Source organism: Alosa sapidissima, chromosome 15 (assembly GCF_018492685.1).
Source record: "Alosa sapidissima isolate fAloSap1 chromosome 15, fAloSap1.pri, whole genome shotgun sequence".
In the NCBI taxonomy this organism is placed as follows: Eukaryota; Metazoa; Chordata; class Actinopteri; order Clupeiformes; family Clupeidae; genus Alosa; species Alosa sapidissima.
Genome location: NC_055971.1, coordinates 24782467 through 24808468, shown reverse-complemented (window position 1 = coordinate 24808468; position 26002 = coordinate 24782467). Strand labels below are relative to the sequence as shown.

The 26002-nt window shown below is 37.9% G+C and overlaps 1 protein-coding gene across 1 annotated transcript in view; it reads left to right on the top strand.

The window, feature by feature from the left end:
- LOC121683471 (E3 ubiquitin-protein ligase rnf213-alpha-like) overlaps window positions 1-25691 on the top strand; it is a 140184-nt gene extending 114493 nt beyond the window's left edge. The window contains exons 59-83 of the mRNA XM_042063102.1: window positions 1622-1712; window positions 4561-4666; window positions 4759-4939; window positions 5080-5273; window positions 6826-6921; window positions 7332-7433; window positions 8119-8325; window positions 8667-8757; window positions 8845-8879; window positions 8969-9063; window positions 9300-9453; window positions 9867-10032; window positions 10421-10479; window positions 10519-10672; window positions 12049-12140; window positions 14065-14307; window positions 14430-14568; window positions 17705-17779; window positions 21694-21850; window positions 22532-22730; window positions 22818-22889; window positions 23003-23200; window positions 23379-23468; window positions 23938-24104; window positions 25155-25691. Coding sequence (XP_041919036.1) covers window positions 1622-1712; window positions 4561-4666; window positions 4759-4939; window positions 5080-5273; window positions 6826-6921; window positions 7332-7433; window positions 8119-8325; window positions 8667-8757; window positions 8845-8879; window positions 8969-9063; window positions 9300-9453; window positions 9867-10032; window positions 10421-10479; window positions 10519-10672; window positions 12049-12140; window positions 14065-14307; window positions 14430-14568; window positions 17705-17779; window positions 21694-21850; window positions 22532-22730; window positions 22818-22889; window positions 23003-23200; window positions 23379-23468; window positions 23938-24104; window positions 25155-25308 — 3317 coding nt within the window. The 3' untranslated portion in view covers window positions 25309-25691. The remainder of the gene's footprint in view (window positions 1-1621; window positions 1713-4560; window positions 4667-4758; window positions 4940-5079; window positions 5274-6825; window positions 6922-7331; window positions 7434-8118; window positions 8326-8666; window positions 8758-8844; window positions 8880-8968; window positions 9064-9299; window positions 9454-9866; window positions 10033-10420; window positions 10480-10518; window positions 10673-12048; window positions 12141-14064; window positions 14308-14429; window positions 14569-17704; window positions 17780-21693; window positions 21851-22531; window positions 22731-22817; window positions 22890-23002; window positions 23201-23378; window positions 23469-23937; window positions 24105-25154) is intronic.
- Window positions 25692-26002: the final 311 nt, after the last annotated feature.

The following is a 26002-nucleotide window of genomic DNA, read 5'->3' as shown; positions in this document are numbered from 1 at the left end:
AATTTCATAAAGAAATAAATATTTTTAACAAAAACATGTTGCTCACAATTATTGGCACCCCTGCTTGTAATACCTTCTTAAGCCTCCCTTTGCCAATAAAACAGTTTGTAATATTCTCCTATGACACCCCATAAAGTTGGAGATAACAAAGTAAGGGATTTAAGACCACTCGTCTTCACAAAATCTCCCTAGTTCATCCAGATTCCTAGGTCCACACTTGTGCATTCTCCTCTTTGATTCACCCCACTGTTTTTCTATGGAGTTTATATCAGGGGACTGATATGACAATCTCCGAAGCTTGATTTTGTGTTCAGCAAACCATATTTGTTTTGATCTGGACGTTTGTTTTAGTTTATTGAGCTGATGAATTATCCAATCATGACTAACTTTTAGTGTCTTGGCAGAGATTGACAGATTTCCTTTGAAAATGTTCAGGTTTTATCTTGGTGTTCATGATACCATGCACCTTAATTAGGTTCCCAAGGCCTTTGGGAATAAAAACAGCCCCACAATAGCACAGCCCTTCCACCATAATTCTCATTAGGCATGGGGTTCTTTTTAGTATAGTCATTCTTCTATGTACGCCAAACACACCTAACATGTTTCTAGCCAAAGAGCGCAATTTTCATTTCATCTGACAATAGACCACATTTCCAGACTAAGTCACTGTACCATTCAGTAACTCCTGCCGTTTACATTGGTAATTAAATGACTGGACAGGCTTTTACCTGGCATGCCCTCTAAATAATCTATTAGCAGTGAGGTCACTTTTGAAGATTTTTTGGGGGACTTGGTGACCCCAAGATGATACCTTTGTCTGTAACTCTCCAACAGTGGTTCCTATAGAATTTTTTGCCTATCTTACCATCTTCCATACCGTATGTGGGGGCTAACCATATAACCATGGGTCTTTGTCCAAGCATGTTGGTCATATTTCCAGACGATTAGAACCTTTTAATCATTGTTTTAACTGTAAATATAGGCATTTTCAACAAAGCACCTAGTTTTCATAGACATTCTCTGACTCTGACTCTGAATGTCAACACACTTTCTTGTTATTTAAATTTAGTGTATTCTCTTGTCTTTCTGATGTTGAAAAATGACTAAAGGATTTAGCCTCTGTGTGACTTTATTTTCATACCATAGTGAACTACTTCTGAAAGTTCACAGACAGTCTGATTAACTTACATAAGTTGAAATTAGACAGGAAAATGCTTCTGTTAGGTTTTTTTTATATATAACATTTTTCAGGGGTGCCAAAAATTGTGAGCAACATGTTTTTATTTTAAAAACAAATGTTAATTACGCCCCTTTAAGGTTGGATTTTTCCTATTTTTTTCATTGTGAGATTACAATAAATCACCAACAGATCATTTTTTATACCGTTTTTTAGTCAACTTTAGCAGAGGTGCCAATAATTCTGAAGGGTAATGTACTTCATGTTTATGCAGTCACTTTTCATTGTGGATGTGAATTACAATAAAGCGATCTATTAGTTTCTTTTTAATATTTTTTTATCTTTTTATCAGTATCCCACTCAGTTGGTTCATCATTATTCAAATTTGTCCATTTTAATTGTGTAAGAATGTATTTATTATTTATTATTTGTTGTTATCTACAGATACAAAATCTGAAAAGTCCACACTAGAGAAGTGTCTGAAGCCTGACCCTGCAACTTATTCTCTTGTGCTGAAGATTTTACTGAGATGCGGGTAAAACCTGCAAATCAAATATCATTCATTGTTATTTTCACACAATATGTATTTTTGATAAATAATTTGGGTAACACTGTATAATAACTACACACAATTCATCATTTATTAAGCCTTTGTTACTTATTAGTTAATGGTTTGTTCATCATTAGTAATTTATTGTTCATTCATAATTTATCATCAGTAAAGCATTTGTTCAAACAATTATAAATGGTTTGTTCATAGTAAATAAGCCTATATCTAAAATATGTTTATGAATTATTGTTAATACTTAAATTATGCAATAATACACACATGCACTAATGATTAGTTAGGGTGAGGATACATATTTTATAAACCATTTCCTAATACTATAATTCATGATTAACTCAGGGGTTACAAGTGGTTAGTTAATGATATTTTGTGAGCTTATCTAAAGTAAGGACTGTAAATCATGTTTACACACAGTAAAAAATTGTTTGTTCATAGTAAACACGCATATCTATATTATATTTTTGAATTGACTGTTGTAATACCACTGGGCAGAGGTAGTGTAGTGGACAGGGAGCTGGGTTAACATGCAGTAACCCATAAAGTTGGGGGTTCAAACCCCGGCGTCTGCCAATGTGGTCTTGCCCTTTAGTTTCATTGACATGTGTAAGTCGCTTTGGGTGAAAGTGTCGGCTAAATGAATAAATGTAAGTGTAAACTTTATAACTCATTTGTAAATGATTCGTTAATTATTATTTATAGTATTAGGAAGTGGTTTATAAAATATGTATCCTCACCCTAACTAATCATTAGTGCATGTGTATGTAACAACTGTTAAATAATGGAAATATTACTTAATCAACAACATATTATTGCATCATTTATTAAGTATTAACAAGTATAACCATATTTAAGATATAGGCTTATTTACTATGTAGAAACTATTTATAACTGTGTGAACAAATGTTTTACTGATGATAAATTAGAAATTACTAATGATGAACAAACCATTAACTAATAAGTAACAAAGGCTTAATAAATGATGAATTGTGTGTAGTTATTATAAAGTGTTACCATAATTGGTTACCCTTTCATGGCTTCACCATACTGTATGCTTCCGCTGAGCTGCAATTGGCAGCGATCATCAGACATGAGGGACACGAGTCACATTTTTTAGGACTTGAGACTTGCTTGATCAACATGTATAAAAGACTTGAATTGATTTTGACTTGCTATTCATGACTTGAGACTTGAGACAAATGACTTGAAATGACTTGACTTTTTATTTTTTCATAGATAATAAGGAGTTAACTTTAGGATTTTAGAAAATCTGCTTAGGTGCTGTTGCATGTGTCACGCGAGCGAACCTGTCATTGTTACCAAGTGACGCGACAGACCAACAGCAAGTGCCAGATCAAATTAGACAGACTGAGGTAGGCTAACTTGCAAATATGGAAGACTACATTTATACCAAAACATAACAATATTTGGCTACACAGATGATGTATCTGACAACTCAAAGGAGAAATCAACAGCAGTCTGCAAGTGGGCAAATTAGCAACATAACCACCACCACGTTGATTTTCATCCGTCAGAAGTTAGTCATGTTAGAAACCTAATGTCAAACTTGAGGTATTATATGTTAAGAGTTGGCTTTGAATCTATTATGCTTTTTAATTAACGTGATATTAGGTTAAAATGTGTGAAATGACAAAGTGAAACATTTTCTTGTCTAAGTTTAATCTTGATATGCTAGCGAAAATTTTGCCAATGTAACCTAAAGTAAGCGCCTTTCTTTCTCCCTCCCTTTTAAACATGTCCCCGTTCCATGCGTTGCAGCCTAGTAGTAACAACAGTCAGTAGGCCTAGCTAACTGCCAGCAATCAGCATAGATAAAGTAGCTTACTTCACATGTAAGGCTTATGCATAATATGATATAGCATTGGCGGTCCTTAACCCTCCAAAAACCCATTGCGCTGTCGTGCTTGTCAAAGTTTGGCAGTGATGTCGACGGCAGCGTTTGATTGAGTGATTAGTTCACTTGTTCAACATTATTTGGTCCCTGAAGATGTGACAGGTCAGGACAGTTGTAACTTGAACTGTTTTATTATATTTTCATGATTTGATGTAGCTTCCCTAATATTTGAGGCATATTGAAACTATAATAGGTCTACTTGAAATACATTTATTTTTATTCGTGTACATTTAATTTTATTTATACAGTTCAGATGTATGTGGCTTGAATGAATGCAATGTCTATTTGTTTGTCACAAATAAAACTCCAGCAGTTCATAACTAGCCTATTGTAGCTTATTTTAAAATGAAAACGTGGGTAAATCATCATGAATTTGTATGATTTGGCTATGCTTCACTTGCTTGACCAAAGCAATGACTTGACTTGCTTGATTGTCACAAAAAATGACTTGGACTTGCTTGTGTGACTTACTCCCTCCCACCTCTGGCGATCATACATGTACATTTTTTGCGGTCAAATTGGAGAAGAAAGAAAAAACATTGGACCTACAAATGTTGGCACCGTCCATTCACGTCAGTGGAATTTTCTGCAGTATTCTGCAGAACCATAATAAAATAAGATACTGTTACATTTAGCAAACATTTAGTGAATTACATATGTCAACTATATTACAAGGTATTACATTGTCCCTGGGGCAACTTGCAAGTGTCTTGCAAAAAGGCACAGTGGTGGAGGCCGGGAATTGAACCCACCACAACATTTCAGGCTACTGCATGCTAGCCCAGCTCCTTAGCCACTACACTACCACCGCCCCATGGAATGGAACTGTTGATATAGAAAATAATGGTGTACTAGTTACTAGGATGTACCTTTGATAAAAATGTCAAATAAATGCTTTAACAGAATGGAGGAGTCAGCTACTCAGCTGCAGAGGTTCCTAGACACAGCTTTAAGCTCCAGCAAGGACAACACTGAGGAACTCTACTTCATGATAGTGCGCAGTATAGAGGTCAGTCACTCATGCCATTACTTACAGTACTGTACAGGATACATAGTACTTGAATGGTGAATGGAAAATGAGAAATCATGCTCTCTCTTTAGGATCACATACACTCATCGAACCAAGGGTGTCTTATCGAAAAGGCACAACAGTGTCTCAGCACCTGCATGTTGAGCAGATCTGGCCCAGATAACATCACGGCTGAAGACCTTCATACAATTGCAAAATTAAGATTTGCTATTTCAATAGCCTCTGACGTGATACACAATGTGCTAGCAGAAGGTGAGTCCATATCCATTTGTGCTCAGAAAGAGCTTCTCTACTACAAATATGTATGTGTTCATGTATGTATGTATGTAATAATGTTATAATTCATTATTATTATTATTTCACACACATATTTACATATTATTATTACACAGATGAACAAGTAATAACCGATAAGGGAAATGAGCAGCTGCTTCAGAGTTTGCACAAGCTCATATCCGATTCAGACAATCCATGGATACAGATTTACCTACTGAGAAACCTGTGCGGAATATATGGATTCAGCCAAATTCACCCACTGGGTAAAAGATTTATATGGGCAATACCCCATGGAAGCTTCACAGAGCAGGTAATTTAGCTCCAGTATTGCAAAATGTCAATGTCATTGTCAAAATGCAGTTATTTACATATTTTTATTCTTTGAAGGTGTCTTAAGTTCAGATGAGGTGTTTCTTAAAGTTGTGTACATATTTGGACTTTATTCAAAAATAACTTGTTCCATTTACCATGTAACTCTATGGAATTCTAAAACTTCAATAGCTCAATATCTCAGAACTACTCAAAACGCAGATAGAACCTTATTACTCTAAGGTAGCGATTTCTAAGTAAGCCATGCAAAACGTCTTTAAATGAATTCACCTACTCTTTATCTACCCCTTTTTCTCACTAAAATGTGATGTTATGAAATCACTGTTTTCTTGCTTTGAATGAATGGAATGTTTGTGTTGGATAATTTAATGCAATAAGTGCAGTGATTACTATCTGCAAAACCACCGTGGGGGAATGTCCTGAGATATCGCCATTCGTGATGGGTCATAAAATCCCTTTCGTCCAATCAGAAATTAATAAATAGTTCCACTGGACCTAACTGTTGTACAATTCAGCAATATGACACATGTGGGAGTGGGGTTGGTAAAGGATATTGCCACGGCTGTAATTCGGTCGTAGGTACAAGGCCGAAGGCCATTGCAGCTGTGGGGATATATTTTATCAACCCCATGACCACAAGTGTCATATTGCTTTTATACAACAGTTCCATTACCAACTAATTTAGTTTTAATATACAAAATTGTGTTTTCTATTGTTTATTTAGATTTTTGTTTGTTCGTCCTCCGTCAACACATAGTTCTAATCTTTAGCCTTTTCATTTACCATTGCCAAGCAACGTGGCATCAGTCAAGATGTACATTGGTTGAACTAAAAAAAACATGGTGGAGCTAACTCTAACATGGTTGTAGTTCTGTATTGTCAAGGCCCTCGGAAGTCTACCAATGAAGTATGGAGCTACTTTGAGCCTCGTAAATGGTGTAAAACAGTGATTTATTTGCATGGCTAGGCCGATGCCCGAGGCACCATAACACTGTGTTGGTAGCATTGGCTAACTAGCGCCAGATTTCTGAGTGCAGGGGACAAGCCGAGGTGAGCTATGAGACATACGTTCACACTCGGTATCATGTTTCAACACACTTTAGGTCAAAATCACACCGGAATTATCCTTTAAGAAACACAATCATCCATGCCATAAGTGTATTTAAATTAGCTATGTACCAAAAATGACATTTTACCGTGACTCAAATAGTTGTAAATAGTGTTGTAAGGCTGCGTGTACAAATCCGCTTGGAGTTCCAGTGGAATTTTGAGTTAGCGACGAGAATTCTCGGTCTAACCGTTGATGTGCCGTGTGAAAGGGCGGAAATAGGCACCTACCAACCCAGCACCAAACTCCGAGCACGGTGAACAAAATCAGATTTTGATGGCAGTAATGCTGCTGTTAAGAACCAAACCAGATTGTGTTTAACGACATATAATTTTCGAACGAAAGGGGCAGAAGTTGGTGCTTTTATGATATGTCAGAAGTGACCCCTGTTTTGTATTTTGTCAAAATTTGCTCTTATCTCTAGGACACAGCTGAGCAGATGGATCCGTTTCTCATGTATGGAGACCTGTATGAACGTATCATGCTTGACACAATTGATCCATCGCAGCATATTGCAGAGGTACTGTATTGTGGTATTTTGCACTTGTGTTGTTGAGGATTTACACTATTCATTTTGTTAAATTTTATTAACAATACATTCTAAAGACTTAATGATAATTACCAGTAATTGTCATGACAGCTTTTGTAAATGTCTGCTGTGACTGTTATAGCCATGTCATGTAAGTTGTTAATGCCTCCAAATAAAATTCCAAGCATTGTCATGGGATTTTCCATTAACAGGAGAATGTCATGTAATTTGCCACTAGGAATGGTGTTTGGTGTCACATACTGTAACCTCATAACAAGAACAAGTATTACCCCGAATATTATACCTGTATAATGTGGATACAAGTGACCTTGTTTTATTTTTTCTTATTTTACATTCTAATCTTGTAACTATGACTGGCATGTCTGTTTGGTTTGGTGCAGGATGTTGACAGGAGCTCAGAATGCTTCTCTGTGTGCATGGCACTGGCAGCTGTCAAACAGGTGACACAAAACAGGATGTTATTAGGCAGTGAAGATTCATTGGTGAGTTTGATTCCATCCAATCTGTATGCCATTTTGTGTAAAAGACCACATAATGGTGCTAATGTGGCTGGCTAGTAGAGGTGTGAATCTTCCCTGATCTCCCGATTCGATTCGATATCTTGATGCATCACGATACACTCACAATTCACTCAAGATGCGTCAAATACACTTTTCTATTAAAGCCATATAGGATATTTGACTTGACAGAATGCATTAAGGTACTGTATATTTTAATATAATACAGTTTTCAATAAAAAGTTTTCATCCAAAATACAAGTAGTAAGATATAAACAATCTTTTTTATTTAACAAAGTCTGAACACAGCAGACAATCTGACAGACAGATAATCGATTATGGTCGGCCACGATGCAGCATCGTCCATGTCCGCATCGTGATGCATTGATTATTTGATTAATTTCAACACCTCTACTGGCTAGAAAGCTAGCTACCTATTTGCCTTCACCAGTGGTTTACTGTGAATGAATTATTGATCCTAATCTTTTAGGTGTTCACTATGACATGGCTCATCAAGTTAACCAATATATCCAGCCTAACAAATAAGTCACAACTCAAAGACATGATATATATATATATATATATATATATATATATATATATATATATATATATATATATATACTGTTTATGACATTGGGATTGTCATGTGTGCGTGTGTGTTTTCTAGATTGAAAAGATGAAGGTGGAGCCCAACAGAGATATGAGATGGAGGCGCCTTGTTGGAATCTGTGAAAAAGTGACTGAGGGCGCTCTAGCAGAGCTGAGCCCCGGTCTGTCCCAGATTGTGCTCCACACAGCTGTAGTGGTGCACCTGTCCCAAGCCCCTGAGGCTGCACTCCTGCGGACTCTGTGCTTCAGACCTGGAGATGCCAAGGTTGCTACTCTTGACATTATAGTATATTGTTTTAAATTGTGCTATATAAATAAACTTGACCATGACTATGACTATAGTACTGCCAGACAAAGCCTCAAATCACAAAGACAATGTATTATATGCAAATATATGTATTAGTCACCTTGATAATCTCAAATCATTTTGAAAATCAATTCTTAATTTATCAGATAATATTAAAAAAAATGGCTTTCGTACATATTTATGAATGTTCAAAATTATATGTTCACTCTTAACACAATCATAATGCATGAATAAAAAAAACACATGATTGCTGAAAATTAGACCAGAAGAGTATTACCCTTCTGTATGTTCTTTTTTAGGACATCTTTTTGCCAACAATGCCAAGTTCAGTATATGAGATAATGAGCTGGATTAAGCCCACAGATGAGAATGAAAAAAACACGGTTTGGAGTAAGTGTAGTCTGTCTGGCCTTAAACTTTACAGTAGAATTTTTGTTAAACATTAGGCAAAAGTAATTAACATATGTATCTCAACAGGATGTCAGTGTGGTGAGCCTGTTGTAATTGGAAATGTAAGTTTGCTACAAAATCAGACCAGTTCTCATTCTCTTTATGTGCAAGTTTTATGGCATTTGGTTAATCTCTGGTTGATTGTTTATAGTGTGGGAGACCCTGGGTAACAGATAAATGTATTAGCTGCGGCCAAGATGTTGGCGGTGTGATGCACAAACCAGTGGAGGGGTTTCAACAGACTGAGTGAGTGTTGTTATAGCCAGTGTCCCTGTCTGCACATGATTATTTTTGATTTTGTCCTGCTTGATTTAGGTTTATTTTATATCATTTCATATCATAATATTTGTTTTATTTCACCTTCATATTTATGTTCTTGGTTACCAAACAAACAATATTCTAAATGATCAATATAGATGTCAAGTCTGAAAAAGGTTATGTGAAAACTATTTACCAGTAATATTGTTTGTGTGACCCCGAAGAAATGGAGAGGGTAGTGGAAGAGGCCATAACCTCGGTGATCCTGAGAGTCGGAAAGATCAGGAAGGAGAGCGCAATCTTTTTGGGGCTCAACTTCTTCTGGTCCAAGCCCTCATTCACTCATCTTTGATTTGGGGCTCAGTGGACCATCCTGAGGTATTTTTGATGATTAATGATATTATTTTTCAATCATTTGGACTATACAAAATTACAAGAAGAAAAAAAATACTTGTTTTTCACTTTTTTGTGACACTGCATATACACATCCTAAATGTTAAAACGTACCACAGCCTAAAACATAATATCCAAGACTCCAATAAACAAAGGTATCTTATAATCACCTGTATGTAAGACCCTTTCAGTGAAATAAACAGCAGGAAAATGATATGTATTTTAATTGATATTTTTGAGTATAACCAAACTGGTGACCTCAAAGTCAGTGTAGTGCTGTCCAAAAAACTTGACTTTGCTAGTGGCCATTGTCAAAAACAGTGTCAATAAGATGTTACGCTACAGTTCAGTTGTGTCAGCAGTGTTGATTGTTTTTCCTGTTTTCTCTCTCTTTGTAGGAAATTCAAAACATAATACAGTTTGAAACAACCGATGTAAGAGCATACCTGTGCTGCCATCTCCAGAAAGACATTGACTTGCTTGCCAGTGCTCTAGGAAAAAGTATTGAGGATGCAGAAACGGCTGTCCACTTTTTCCTGAAACACATCATGGAAACTAAAACAGGTGCAATCATATTTCAGACTGTTATTAATGTGCATGTCATATATCTGGATAAATAAAGTGGCAATAATACATATGTGCTAAAAATAAAGAGAAGGCTCAGAAATTATTGTCATTGCTTGCGCAACACACTCTGCAAGGACTAGAACTCTCACTGCAGCCGGCACATTTGTTTAATCTTTTTACATTGCTATGAGCTGAGTACTTACATAGTATAAATATCTACCTAAACATAAAATAATGTGATGATATTTTCAATGTTTCCAGCCAGCTCTCATTTTGGTAGAAAAAGATAAAGAAACAAGTCTGGTTCTGCAAATTGTAAAAGAATGCCAGTTCCTGGCTAAATGTTACATTAGTTGTAGTGATAACAACAACAGTCTATCAACAGGAAATGAAGACGAAGGAGAGGATGGGCAAAAAGAGGAAAAAGATGAGCATGATCAGGATGTGGAAGAAGAGGAGGTGGAGGAAATTGAAGTGGAGGAGGAAGAAGAAGAGGTGGAGGGATTTGAAGTGGAGGAAGATGAAGAAGAAGAGGAGGAGGTGGAGGGATTTGAAGTGGAGGAAGATGAAGAAGTTAAAGGAGAGGAAGAAGAAGAGGAGGGGGAGGAAGAAGAAGAGCAACATGACGACCTTGCAGGTGAAACAGAACTTTAAATTCAACCTAAGTGTAGTAAAAGTATAGCAAAATCAGTCCAGTTGATCAAAAAGTGAAGACTTTAAATCTAAATCTGTTGTATGTTACCTTTAAGATGGCTATTTTTCAGGTACTTTATTATCCCGAAGGAAACTCAGAGCAGGAATAGAAAAATGCACAGTAGCAATGAATTTAATAGTTAATCAAGTTTTGAAAAAAATCAGCTACCAACTTTGTAAATATGCCATAAATTAGTGATGACTCATTTCCAGTGGTTAATGTTTTTATTTTCTATTTTATTATCTATTCCTTTATTATAGATGCATAGAAATAGGTGAAAAGGCTCTGTACATATTCACTGACTGAAGCTATTAAGAATTGGTTTATGTGGATACTGAATATGTTAATTAAATTGAAATATTAAATGAAAATGTTACCCTTCAGGTGATACCAATAACTGCCTTTTCTTCCCCTTTTAGTCCAAATAGTTAGACTTGAGTTTTCGTGACCTCTTCATAAAAGGAATTCTACTCCAAAATGGAAGAAACAAGCCTTGACAAGCCTATGCTATTTATTGGGCGTATTAAAGGAGAATTCCGGTGTGATATTGACCTAAAGTGTGTTGAAACATGATACCGAGTGTGAACGTATGTCTCATAGCCCATCTCGGCTTGTCCCCTGCACTCCAAAATCTGGCGCGAGTTAGCCGATGCTACCAACAGCTTTTTTAATGGTGGTGCTTCGGCATCGGGCTAGCCATGCAAATAAATCACTGTTTTACACCATGTACGAGGCTCAATGTATCTCCACACTTCATTGGTAGACTTCCGAGGGCCCTGACATTTAAAACATTCTCCTTTAAGTCATAATTGTGGCGCGCATTCAAGCATTCATGCATCACATCTACTATCGTATGCATCCACATTAAGATAACATTTGTTTTTGTCCAGAGTTGTATTTTTATCAGGGATATATTACATGTGTTATAGGGTTTTACAATCAACGGATTTGGTAGTAGCACATGCTGCATTCTGTCTAGCCAAACACTTGATTGAGATTGAGACTGCTAAACAACCTATCACACCACTATAATCGCTACTAGCAAACTGGGTAGCTAGCTCGCTATCATAAGTTTTTAGTATAAGAATGGAATTTTTAGACTATACAATGCCTATTTTTCACTAGATTTTATTAAATCTAATCATAAAAAAGTTCTGTAAGGATACTTGCATACAGGCAATCTGACTTTCCGAAATTTCTACAACCAAAGCGTCGTTTTTCGCATATAAAAAATATTGAAATATTGCCGACCGTGTGGCATATGCGTATTATTTATTTGTCAACCTGGATTATTCATTGGTATGTCTAACAATTTGCAGATGCAGACAACAGCATTGCAACCACTGAAACTGAACAGAAAAGAGTGGATTGGGAAACATCAATCCATAAAAAACTGCAGACCTTATTTGTGGTAAGATGGCGTACATATTTTTTCTGTAATACTAGAGTCACCAACTGCCCAATCTGAATTCATTGTGGGGCAAATTCTCCCATGTGCGTAAGGCTGGGTAAGTAAACAAAAAGCATGCAACTAAGCGCTTATACGCCTGTGCGCATTCTGCCCTTAACTTAAGACTTTCGTAATTTAGGCGCCATGGAGCCAGTTACGCACTTTGGGAGGAGCTACTCCAAAATCCAGGCATTTCTTATGTATACAACTCTTGCACGCATTCTGTTAGTAACTTAAGCACCTTTCCAGCTAAGCACTCCTGAGGGCTGGTCGATCGCCACTAAAAGGTGAAACATCATATTGCTCGATGTCAGCAGTAGGCCTAGTTCTAAATACATGTCGGTAGGTTACACAGAATGTTACAAATTAATAGCCTGACGAGCCAGACCCACATTAAAATGTTCACCGTTCGCAGTGCTCAGTCCGAGGGGCGGGATAATCAGTTGTCTTTCAAATTCCCTCTGCACGCAATAGGACAGCGGCAGCACTATGAGTCCCATGCGTTTCCCACCAGCGGAGCTAGTTGGCTAGTTCAAACGTTAGCCAACTTAATAAAAGCTTAACTCGTGTCACACTGTTCGACAACAGCAACATCCATCTTATTTGTTTTCAAGTAGCAGGGAATTCAAGCCAAACCATTGCAACTCTGCCATCAATCATTATGTTTAGCCCACCTAACGACTCTATACACGATTTCATTGGCCTGATTGAGTTTTGATTTCTGGAGCTCACAAGCCAACGGAGAGTTGCTAGACTAGCCCTGGCAGCAATTTGCTGCCGCTAGGGGCGCGTCTAGATTTCTAGGCTAAGAAATTAACATTACAGTATCAAATTTGGTGCTTAATATGCCAATACGGCTTTATGATTTTCCTACTAGTGTCACAAGGTGGCATATGTCCCGATATTACCTTATTCATGAGGCTACTTTGTTAAATTGGTGAAACCCCCGTTTTAATCAACCTGTTTGGATATTGGAGCTTACCAACTGTGCACCTTCAGTTTTAACTTGACCTGAAGTCGTCATCATCATATAGCCTACTTCATTCGAATCTGTCCATTTCTTTCCAACTTGACCAAAGTCCTTCATACACTTGCACAGATGCCTGCACTATTGTTGAGCAGCAATTATTGTTTATATTCTCCTGTCTCTGATTCATTTCTAATGGTGGCTGGTATTGTTATGCCAGTCTCTCTACTGTATTCGAAACTGCAGGAGTCAGTCTACAGCTTTGTTAGCATAAATAAATTGATGATATGAGAAGCAGCTGCCATCAAAACTTTCTTTCTCAACAATGAGTTTTAAATTATGAATCTACACACCCCAAGCAGATCTTGACCCTTTATAAACAAACCTTAGAACGACATTTTGAAATTTTGTGAAGTCAATTCTTTGTTAGGCTATGTGGTGACATCATTTTACTGTAGGCAGTTAGCAATTCAGTTCACTTTACTTACATTTTTAAAATCGAAGACTGGTTTGTGTTCTTTCTGGATTTAAATGACATTCAGAAGGTCAATGAGAAAGTCCACGTTCCACATGTCAACCTAAATATACAAGGTGGTGGATCAGTCTGGTTATATTTTACATAAATCACACCCCTTTCATAAGGCCATCTTGTTTTCGAACTTGCGCGCTGTGGGTGTGACAGATGTGAGAATGGAAGAATGAGCATAACTGAAAAGTGCGTAACTGGAAGCGCGTAAAAAAAAGGACTTGCACGCAAAAGTGAGAATTCGGCCCTGTGTGTGTAAACATACTTGGCCGTTAGAGCACAATTATTATACTCATTCTGATTGTGAATTTGAAATTCATTCAAAAGTCATAGTCATGTATCTTTATTGCTGTGTCTCATGTCTATGAAACTGTTTTTCTGTCTTTCTGAAGGACTTTGAGGACCATTTCTCCAGTATGCACAGTAACATTCTCAGAAAGGGAGGGATGAAGAAACTAGCCCAGATAGTCTACAGCCCAGTACCCGAGTTGACGGACCTACCAATCACAGGCGTGTGTAACCTTCCCCTGATGTGGAGATTTGAGCAGAGGATGACAATTCAGCTGCTCAAACACCTCATTGAGCAGAAAGACGAGTGGAAAAACCTGCCAGTGCTCAAAGAGCTCCTGAAAAATGTATGTTTTTCACTGTAGTAGCCTCTATCAATACACAGAATTGTAATAATAGTGTGTGACCTCTACTTTACAAGGCTGTCTTGAGATAGCAAGGTAAATCATAATGACATGTGTTTTGACAGTCTACCCACATACGGTACATCAGATATCTGCCTCAAGTCCTCAGCCTGCAGCACAAACTGATGCATCACTTTCGCAATGTGGATCTGCAATGCTATGAGAATGTGCCTATCAGGACCTTTATTAAGGAGAATGTTCCAGGTCAGAGCATTTTTGATGTCAAAAATAAAAAATGTTTTTAATGTAAATGTATATTGTACTTAAGTAATCACAAAATGTTACAAATATAATTAAGCATTAAGGTATAAGTAAGAACAGGGATGGTAAAGGATACTAATGGTCTGGAGTGCCATATTGCTTTTATACAACAGTTCCATTACCAACTAATTGAGTTTAAAGACCCACTCCAGAAAAATGTAAATTTGTAATCTTTTTAACGTGTCCATTTGGTGTTTTTAACGCTGGGCATTACACCATTGATCCGCAAATCACACAACCATTCACATATGTCTACCCTTTGTCAAGTCCTTCATTACTGTTAGTTTTGCCTGTTACTGTTACTTTTTACTGTTACAAAATCAATTAAAATGTATCTATCAGGGACCAAGATGAGTTTTCAGGGGTTAATCAACAGTTGAAGTCAAAGTCAAAGTCAAAGTCAAAGTCAGCTTTATTGTCAATTTCTTCACATGTTCCAGACATACAAAGAGATCGAAATTACGTCTCTCTTGAAGTCTTTAGAGCAGGGATTCTTAAAGTTTTGATTGGTGAGGGCCAATTCAGCAACCCAACATTGAACTGAGGGCCACCAAAGGGGCGGGGGGAGAAAAAAAACTGGGGGGGAAATCCATTTGTAATCATGTTAATGACCAGGTTGCATCTCTACTGTTTATATGTATTGCATTAAACACATTTTAATTCATAATTGAGGCAAACTTGTGAAAATCTTAAGAAAAATTGCAATGCACACACAATCCCTTGGGTTCTCTACCCTCAACAGACAAATTTGGGATATAACAGTTCTGGTTGCAGTCCATTTCAAGTACAAACTTATTTAGAACAAACAGGCTCAGTGTGCCTTGCTTCTTATCAGCATAGGCCTTATTCAGGGCCAATTCCAGCTACCAAAGCACCACAGGAAAATCTGGCGACCACTAAACACCACTAAACGGAAATTCATTCTTTTCAAAGCACACAGTACAGTTGTACAGTTTTAACAGTTTTACAGATATTATCACGGATATTATGTTTCCGCGGGCCGCCATTGGCCCCCGGGCCGCACTTTGAGAACCTATGCTTTAGAGACATCAATCATTTACAATTTGTATTATTTATTCTTGCCCTCAAAAATAGTTCCAGCGAGTTTTTGGTGTCTAGCATTGTTTATTGGAATGTGTAAACTCGCCTGTCACCATGTTAACATTAAAAGTTATTTTGTACATTCAGCATACTCCATTTAGGGACTGTTCGTTATTTATAAAAGAGGCCACCGGAGGGATTTTGAGTGCTTCAGTCAAAAGTTGCATGACCCTCCCTTGCCTGTAATTTGTTTTTCAATGACCCTCCAACAGAATTTCCAAAAGACATGACCCTACCCGGCCAATTGTCGATGTCTTCCGCCCGCGCTCCTATCACACACTGATACAGGCTAACGTTTTTATATCAACCTCTGCTTTCTGATCTTACACATCACACTCCACCAAGATGGTGGCTATTTCAGTAGATTTACTCACTAACATTGTTGTGGAAACACAATAAGCATGGAAACTAAATGCACACTTCCTGCATAACTGCATTAGCCTACTTGAAATAAGTTACTCCTCTAGTAAATAGTATTCACATGAAATAAAACCATTAAACATTGAGACCATTCAACAAAGCACACAGGGTAATAACAAATTCAACACATGAACTGTTTGCTATGAACTCGTCTCTAGGCTTCCTCAGTCATTGTAAAGCTGCCGAAGCTGAACATTATCCAAAACTCTCAGACGAGCGTCAATTTGGGAGCTTACATGCTATAACTCCTTCCTTCTCAAATGATTTTAAAAGGCTGTTTGCACAATTTCACAAATAATCACAGGGACCGAAACATATCTAACGTGCCAACTTTTTCCGGATTTATCATGTATTTTAACTTTTCCCCAGCTGTCTTGCCGTTTTAATATTTTCCTGTAGAATATCCCATATTAATACTCTCATAACATTAGTCCTGCCATCTGGCCTGTCTCTGTGTTGTCCTGTTGTTATCCCCTTGCCCTTCCAGCAATACAGATGTCTTCATCGTTTTGCTTGCGTTTTGAATGCAAACTTAGAGTGATATTAACCTATTTAAGTTAACAGCGTGGTTGTCGTGAGAGCACGATTCATTGGTGCTTGCAGTGTTGTCTACCGTATGTCTACGTGCGCACCTGCCTACCATCAGGCCACTCGGCTACCCTGTTTTTTGACAGCGATTAACAAATTGCACTTGTTGCTGGTTACCAATAAATACTATATATTATTTTGCAAACAACAAAAACAGAAAGGATGGAGACAGCAAAGCTAGAGATGGGCAGGAACAAGGTCAATTAGTAGAAATGCTTGTCAAAACGAGCTGGATGTGTGGATGAATGAAGCACAAGTATTCTTTACTATGTTAAGCATGCACACTGTTTAAAGTTAGGCTATACAGTAAACTAAAAGTAAACCAAAGGTAAATTTAGCCTTTTTAGGGCTGTATAAAGTTGACCAAATGAATATAATCTGTTAGGCATGAATAAAGTAGGCTACTTTGTTGCTCCAACCCTTCCAAAGTTAATGGGGACGAATGTTGACATGTTCCCATATTTTGGGTGAGAAACCCGGGAAATCTCCCTTATTTTCAATGTTCAATGTTGACAGCTATGGAACGAAAGAGAATGTTATATGGTGACAGAAATGAACAATCAAACAAGCCAATTTGCTTGTCACTTTTTTGCTGTTTTCATGAATACAAAAGTTGGGTGACCCCCCCCCCTCTTAGATAAAAAGAAGCTGGTTACCCTCCCCCCAACAAAGAATAAAAAGACATGACCCTCCCCTATTTTCCTCCGGTGGCCTCTTCAATAAATTATAAAATCACTTGGCTCTATTTATGAATTAAAAAAGAGCTGTGTCAGGATATCTCCTCTTATGGAATATCTCTTTTCCAATTAGAAATGTATCAATTGTTCTACTGTTGTATAATATGTACTGCCAATCATGTGCATAATGCATGTACAGTATGTGTGTTTTGGGCTGTAAAAGGAAAACAAAAACACCTCAGGCACAGCATACATCAAGAAATACTCTTAACCATGTCATTCATTTCTTACAGATGCTGAGATTGAAGTTTTCATTGAAAATGTGGATATTGTGAAGATAATATGGGGCCATTTGACAACAATTAAATGTAAGATGACGCTGTTGTATCTATGACATTATACAAAGGGTTTACATTGCAAGTAGAAATGGCTATCTTACAGTCAGTAAGATTTGAGGAAAATGTCGGATTCAGGAAACATAGGGCCAGATGTACTAACGCGTTTGCGCCCACTTCAGGCATATTTGTTTCGCAACGTGCATGTAAAATCATTGCGAGGTATGTACAAACAGGCCGCAATCATGTAAAAGCGCAAACTGCCTGTCGCGGGAGCTGAACATGGCTAATTGCGTTTTTCGTGTCATGCATATGCATTCGTGGAAGGATCCAGGGGAAAGTGGGAGTTTAGCTTAAAAAGATGGGAGGGGAAGCGCAAAGAGCGCTTATGTATTCCGCGGTATGTAGCCTACAAAGACTGCTCCTGAAAGTGCAAGTCTATTCTGCGCCTAAATACTTCCGCCTTGTACAGTAAAAGCAGGTGTTAATCCAAAATTGCAGTTCAATGCGTCAGTAAGAGAACCTTTCAAAGACAACATAATCGCTATTTAGAGCACCAGTTTTGTAAGTATTTGTACTATCGGAAGCAACTTTAACTCACGTTGGCCTTTTTGAAGTCTTACTTTCACTTTCACGTCATTCACTTTCCTACTTGCTAGATTTGACCAATTTTCCATAGCCTACGTGCACAAGTACTTTGAGTAAAACTACCGATCTTCATTATCTCCCTGCTTGTTGACATCCTATCATGTATGGTATAATTTCATGATCGCTAAACGTTTGATTCTTTTTAATGTTGTCATCAGTTAACTTCATTCAACTGCGCTTGTATAGGCTCTGCCATTCAGTTGTGGACATTTGTAAATTGTGTTTATGGACGGAGAAAGGCGCAGTTTACACTAGACATACAACGGAAACTTGTGTCTGACAGCGTTCGCAGTCTGCGGTTTATCCATGACGCTGATACGTTCGCAAATGTACGTACATCTGGCCCATAGTGAGGTTGGCAAGATCTCTTCTTCTCTTCCTCTCACTCTTCCGCCAAGAAATATATTTCCTCTATCTGAATGGTTGCCAAGCAACGTCGAGACACAGCTACTTTAACTTTTGTATCAAGTTATGGTAGCGCAGTAATATAGAACGAAATGTGGTCAAGGTGTATGTTTATGCTGCATTTTACAACGCCATTGAACGCGATTCAGCCAATCCCAATCAAGGACCGGAACTATCAGTTTTAGAATAAGAAAAAGTGCATCAGTGAGTGATTTTTTTTGTGTCAGTTCGAGTCAGGAACTAGTAGTGCGCTCCACCAACGAGGAACAACATTTAAAAAAGTTTGGATTGGCCTGAGCATACCGGTGGTAGTGCTAGACGTCATTCGTCTGAGGAGCGCAATGGTCGGGAGGTAGCATATGGCTGTATGAGGGCATTCAAGTAGGTGTGAGCAGAACCAGAGACTACTTTGTAGGCAAGCATTAGAGACATGAATTTGATGCGGGCGGCCATAGGTAGCCAGTGTAGCTGGAAGAGCAGCAGGGTAACATGTGCCCTGTTGGGTTGGTTGTAGACCAGGCGCGCCGCCGCAATCTGGATCATCTGAAGGAGTTTCACTATGCAGGCTGGGAGGCCTGTCAGGAGGGCGTTACAGTAGTCGAGTCATGAGATGACTATGGCCTGTACCAGGAGTTGCGTAGTTCTCTTTCAGTCGAAGTCATTCGGATTATGTCATCGATCTGAACCAATACAACCACCCGTTTCAGGGATTTTTTCATCGGCCTTTATTCTTTGGGAATCACAAAAATCCTTCGAACCAGCGCTTGAACAAATGACAGTAGAAAGCTTGAATGGGAGAGTGGCATATGACAACTCATTTGTACATTTAGGTCTACCATTGCAACATACAGTATTACTCATGGTCTTTAGGAGGTTGTTTTATATTTTTTCCCCCTTCATTCATACTTCTGCTGTTCTCAGACACACACACATATATCCCTCATGCACACACCCTATCCAATCATTCTTCATACATACTTCTAGGGATGTAACGGTATGAAAATTTAACCTCACGGTTATAGTGACCAAAATTATCACGGTTTTTGGTATTATCACGGTATTTTTAAAAGTGTGTTCAATATGTTCAGAAAGCACTGATAGGCCTACACAAGCTGAAATAGTTTCAAAAAGTGTCCCGTTCAGTTTTTCATGTTTAATTGGCTATGTGCTTATAGCTTAACTTACCCTAACATTACTTGGAGGTTGCTATTGCTGTTATTTGGATCCAATGAGTGAGACCAGGCTTGGAATTTCACCATTCTGGGGGCAAGGCCACTTGGCCTTCAGTGTTAGGGCACCAAGGCCAAAGTTAACTATACAGTAGGCTATAAAAATGATCAAAGTTGTATAGCCTATTCACTGCAGTAGACCTGCATTACTGTATGAAACATTACAAAAACATGAAACATGACATATTACATAGAACTGCAAATCATCTGATCATCTAATATTTACAGATATCTAGGCTATATTTAACATTTATTTTATATTTGGCCTGTTATGCAATCATGTATTGAACAATTTAAGTACAGTTCAGCTTTAAGAAACTCAAATAGCCTAGATGCATGCTTAGCATTTTGTGATCTACTTTCACAAACTCTTAGTCAGCTGTCCTCTGATTTACCTATATCTAGGCGATATTTATAACATTTATTTTGTATTTGGCCCGTTATGAAATCATGTGTAACAATTTAAACACATTGTAAAACTTAAAGCCCAAATTTGTAGACATCCATTCATGTCGAAATTTACTGCAAATTCAAAACTGGATTACTCTGGAACGGCTAACTGTACAGGGGACCTTTGTGTTCGGTAAGATCTGCTGTTTATTCTGATATATGGTTTGTCATGTGTTAAACAAAAGGTTCGTGAAGTATTGCACCAAGAGGAATGGGTAGGGAGATGGACGCAAAACCTTCAATAGAATTTATGATTAAATTGAATTATATTATTTACTTTTCTCGCGAACCGTTCACCACAGCAATTCGCGGCTAACATCGTTTAAAAGCTAAGAAAAAGCTCTTTCATGTGATACTTGTGATGTCTGTGTGATGAGTAGGCTACTTCGCGAGTAGTTCAACTGAGAAGAATTTAGACGCACTTTCTTTCTTGCGCTGTCACTTTCTCCACTGCGTAAAAGACTAAATTAATTTGCACTGTGAATATTTTGACAGGCCATAGGCTAAATAAAAATCGCTATTAGTAGGACGCAAAGCAGAATATTGAAAGAAGGGCACCAAGGCCACCGTGGCCTGTAAACCTCTGATTTTCAAAGGGACATCACGGCCAACACAAGGGGCAACGTCAACGACTTGGCCGCCGTGAAATTCCTACCCTGAGTGAGACCAAATTAAGTGTTCGAAATAAAACTTTTGGCTACTGTGTTCTTCTGATAACGTGAGTGGAATGGATTTAATGTGGACGCGAACATAAAAAGACGCAGAGTGACTAAATGATACAGTGCAAGTTTTGCGGTGAAAATGTTCCGCCTTTTAAAATAGCTTGTAGCCTAATCCAAATAGCAGTTAAAACCATCAATTAGACAACAGAATCAGTAGGGTACCAATTTTGCTTCATTGTACCAGGCCTACTGTATGTCAAAAGCAGGCTCGGGTGAAGCTGGGAAGGATTAAACACACGGTTTCAACACCGTGGTAATCAACCGTGATAATTATGATATTTCAAAAGAAAACGGTAATTGTTATCGTCAACATTTTTATCACGGTTTATCATTATACCAGTAATCGTTACATCCCTACATACTTCCACACACACTTTCACGCCACACCATTGCAGCCAAATGACAGAAGTGGCTTGATCTGTTGCCTCACTTTTTAAGTAAAACTTACTAAACAATTGAAACCTTCAAATTTAGTATTGTAATATTATTACAGACCCCAGAATGCCTAAAGATGTGATGGACAAGAAAACGGAAGACTTGATGATCCTGGACCTTCTACCCAGACAAAAATCTGTCATTTACACAGTGACAGACTACCTTGTTAGAATGCAGAATGACTGTATTAACTGTGCCAACCCAAAAGAGAACAGGTATGATATACTGTAGACTGTGTTTTATGTACATTTCTCTACTATCTTATATCTGAGTCAGTCCAGATTAATGTGTTGACTGACATGTCGCCATAATACAGGGACAATTAAAACTTCTCTCTCTCTCACAAGTTTTATCTCGTTGCTAAGCTATGTGAAGTACTAATGAAGAATTTTACTGCTTTGATTGGTCACTATGTATGAACTGCTTCTAGGATACATTAAAGGAGAAATCCGGTGAGTTTTCACATAGATCTCCGTTTCTTGAGGTCACCGAGTACTGTCGGTACGAAACAAAATGAAAACAGTCGGTTTTAACTAGTTCAAGATGCTACAATCAACAGCTAATGCAGCCAGGCAGCTATAGCGCTATACTCTGGGAGCATGTCCGTGAGCCCCCATGTACATGCCCACAGAGTGTAGCACTGTAGCTGCAACTCAAGCTAGGTAAAACCGATTGTTTTCATTTTGTTTCGTACTGACAGTACTCAGTGACCTCAAGAAATGGAGATCTAAACTCACCAGATTTCTCCTTTAAACTGATTTTGATGAGCATCACATGTGTAATTCTACTGGTGTCAACAGTTCTAATACTATATCTAACAATCAAAATATACCTCCTTTACTGGACAGCATAATGTACTACTGTTCTTTGTTTTGTTGAATGTCTTTTTAAATAAGGCTCATCAAAACTAGTGAGGTCAAGCCTTCCCATGTGATTGACTGCACCCCTGAGCAAGACTTCTTGACAATTGCAATGTCCAACATTGACCATGTGGTGTGTGAAGACGGGACAGAGAGCACCAACTACAACTTTAAGACCCTGGAGAGGCAGATAGTCGACCGCTTCTTCACAGAGAAACCTATCATCAACGTTACTGTATGTTTTCCAGAGCAGTTCACAATGCTTCATCAACAGGTAACCACAATTGTATTTGTACCTAAAACAAATTTGTATTTTTTCCAGACCATTCCTTCATTTGAGTACAACACTGGAACAACCCTTCGTGCTTTCTTCAGCATGGTGAAGGAACGCCTGGTATGGACAAATACTCCCTCATCACAACATCATGTTCCTTTTTTGTAAAAAAAAAAATATATTTTTCATTTTATTTACATTTCTAATTTGTTTGATCTTGCCCTTGTCCCCAGGAGCCTTTAAACACCAATGAGCGGAACAGCATCTTAAATGACTTCAGGTTCCTGAATGAGATCTCAGCTGCCCTCTCTACACTGAAAATTGCCATTGGGTTTATGCAGCTATCATTCCCTCCTGCTGAGGAGTACCTGGTGAACTACCTGAGGAAAGAGCTGAAGCTGGAGGATAGAACACACACCCTCAGCTTACCGGTACACCTGTCTATGTGTACACCGAGGGCATAGCTACTATGTTTATTTAATAATAATAATGCTGGTGTTTATTACAATACAGTGCAATTGCAATACTTCCGCCAATTACAATATTATAATACTTATAATAATATAATGCTGGCATTTGACTACGGAGGTTTGTCCATGGTGTTTGCAGGTGCTGAGAACCAGCAGAGTGAAGCATATCCAGTCTCTATGGGAGGTGCTATCCCTGAGGCAGTCCTCCCTGCTGATTGAGATGAATCAGGTACATACCACTCAGTTGGCCCTTTAAACACTAGTGTAAGAATTAAGTCATCCCATCGAGTTATGATATTAGTTAGTTCACACTGTTGAGTGAAATGAAAAGATGACTTAGTAACAATGACATCAGCCTCATTGTATTTCTGTTGATATCTAGTGCACAAGGAGAAAATAATCTCAAAATGAGCAATGGTGTAGCCTTGTAAATAGTGACACTGCAAGATTCCCAGTATTTGCAAAATTATATTCTGTGATATGTTTTCATATCTGAGAGTGTGCCAGCCTTTTGCCTTTTAAAGTAATTTCTAAGTTTTCTGGTGTATGGACAAAATTAGTTAATTTGAAACACACAAACGCATATGAATTGTGTTGTACTTAATACTGTATGTCCATTGTCACATAAAAATTGAATTTGTAGAACTTAATGAATTGATGAATAACCAAGCCATTATTTTTCATCTTTTTCTTCTCAGAATCCATTCTTCATGATAGAGCCAGAGTTTCATGAGGCGTTTTCTGAGGATCAGAGGAAGGAAATCACCCTCAAACTGGCAAACCTCAAGAAAGAGGACCTCTTCATTACAGAACTGCATTATGTCATCATGAACATTCATCTGAAGGATGTCTCTCCCGACTGGAGGTCTGTATAATTCGATCAGTACATTCTCCGCACACCTGTACCATTCAGGGCCCAGTTTCCCGATAGCGACGGAGACACGCTCTTAAGAGGGTTTTTCTACAATTCATCTTACGATCGTTCGTTTGGTTTTTCCGACCGTTTCCCGAACATGCTCGTAGCGTGAACGCATGTGCACTGCTCTTAAGATGATCTTAAGGGGAGCTGTCCACGTTAATAGTTCTGAAATATCCTCTAATTTGATGGTGATGTCAGGTGACTGCACGTCACAGCTATAGGCCTACCATTTAAACTTCGGATCTACACATTAATTCACATCAATACGAAAATAGAAACACTTTGACATCTGCATGTAAGCATCCCAGGTAGGCTAGGTTATATACCACACACAGACATAAATAATTGTAATTATTTAAGATTAGATTGTTGCACCATGCAATAATTTTTCACAGTGTCACTTAAGAACACATTTGAAGATAAGAAAGAAGTCGAGTAAGAAAGTGAGGAAATGTGTAGGCTTAGATTTTGATGCAGTACAGACTAAACCACATGTTCCTTTCTCTGCTTTTACCTCATAGGACTAATACATTATTGCCTTCACTTAGCAAAGATAATGGCAAACTATTCTGGCAACGTTTCGTTTCATAACTGGATTGTATTTTTGTCCGCTTTTCATCACATTATTATGACCATTAAATGTAGGCTATAGGCTACTATTTTGCACGCTAAAATCTGATTCATCAGCTAAACACAATAAAGAATAATAACGTAAGTTGGATTATGTATTCTAAGATGTAATTCCCCTGTATGTCCTGTTGGTGACCTCAGTGAGAAGTACTGTTAAGATGCTGTTAGCCGGTACAGAGAACTCTGGAGCACTCGTAGATCTACGAGTGTTTTCACGACGTTCTTAAGCTACGATGGTTTCGGGAAACAGTCGGCAGATCTTAAGACGTTCGTAAGAGGGACTTTACGACGCTCATAGGCTTAAGATGCTTTCGGAAAACTGGGCCCAGTTCACTTTCACTACAACATTTCCTCTTTCAATTTCAGCTTGAAAGAAACATTTGATGCCTTTGTGGATTTTGGAGAGATGGATGAGAATGTGTTGGAGAGTGTGGAGTCTCTAGAGTTGGAGCTGGAGATGAAGAACAGCATTGCTCTGTGGAAAATGGTTGTTAAGATGAAGAGAGGCCTCTCTGGGTGATGCCCACGCAGACCTTCCACATTATATAGCTAATTCACTTTTTGGTTTTTATTTAACCTTTTAAATCACTAGCATATATTTCAGTTATCCATTAATCATTTATCCTATAACAAATAGACTCTTGATAAGTTTAACTTCTTTGCCTTTGACTGTGTTAATGTGATTCATAATGAGATTGTTATTTCACAATCTGTAGATTTGAAAGACACCCTATTAGAAAGAAATTTTAATTTGAATTTGTGTTAGTTAATAATTAAATGGGTTCTCTAGTTTTATATTTAGTAAATTTAGTAAATCTCTATCTTTTATTTTTGTTTGATTTGATTTGGTGTATCGTAATTAATCCGCAATACTGCCATGGCTAATAAACTGATTGAAGTATTTGTATTGTTTCATTCATTTAAAGCATTAACCCAGACAACTACGTTTATGGCACATTAAGCAGCTACTAGTGTATGAGTACCAAAAGTATCGTCGAGTCTTACAGTAAACAGCAGATTCCATAGACATAGTGCTCCTTTACGGGCAATCCTACTGTGTACACAAATGGCCAATCAGTTATAGGCAGGGGTGAATGTAAGGAAATTAATTTGGCATTTTAATAGTTATACTGCAAATGGTTATTCAGGCATCCAACAATCCTGGTGCACCTCTAGTAACACGACAAGATAAGGTTGATGCTAGATCTCTCTGT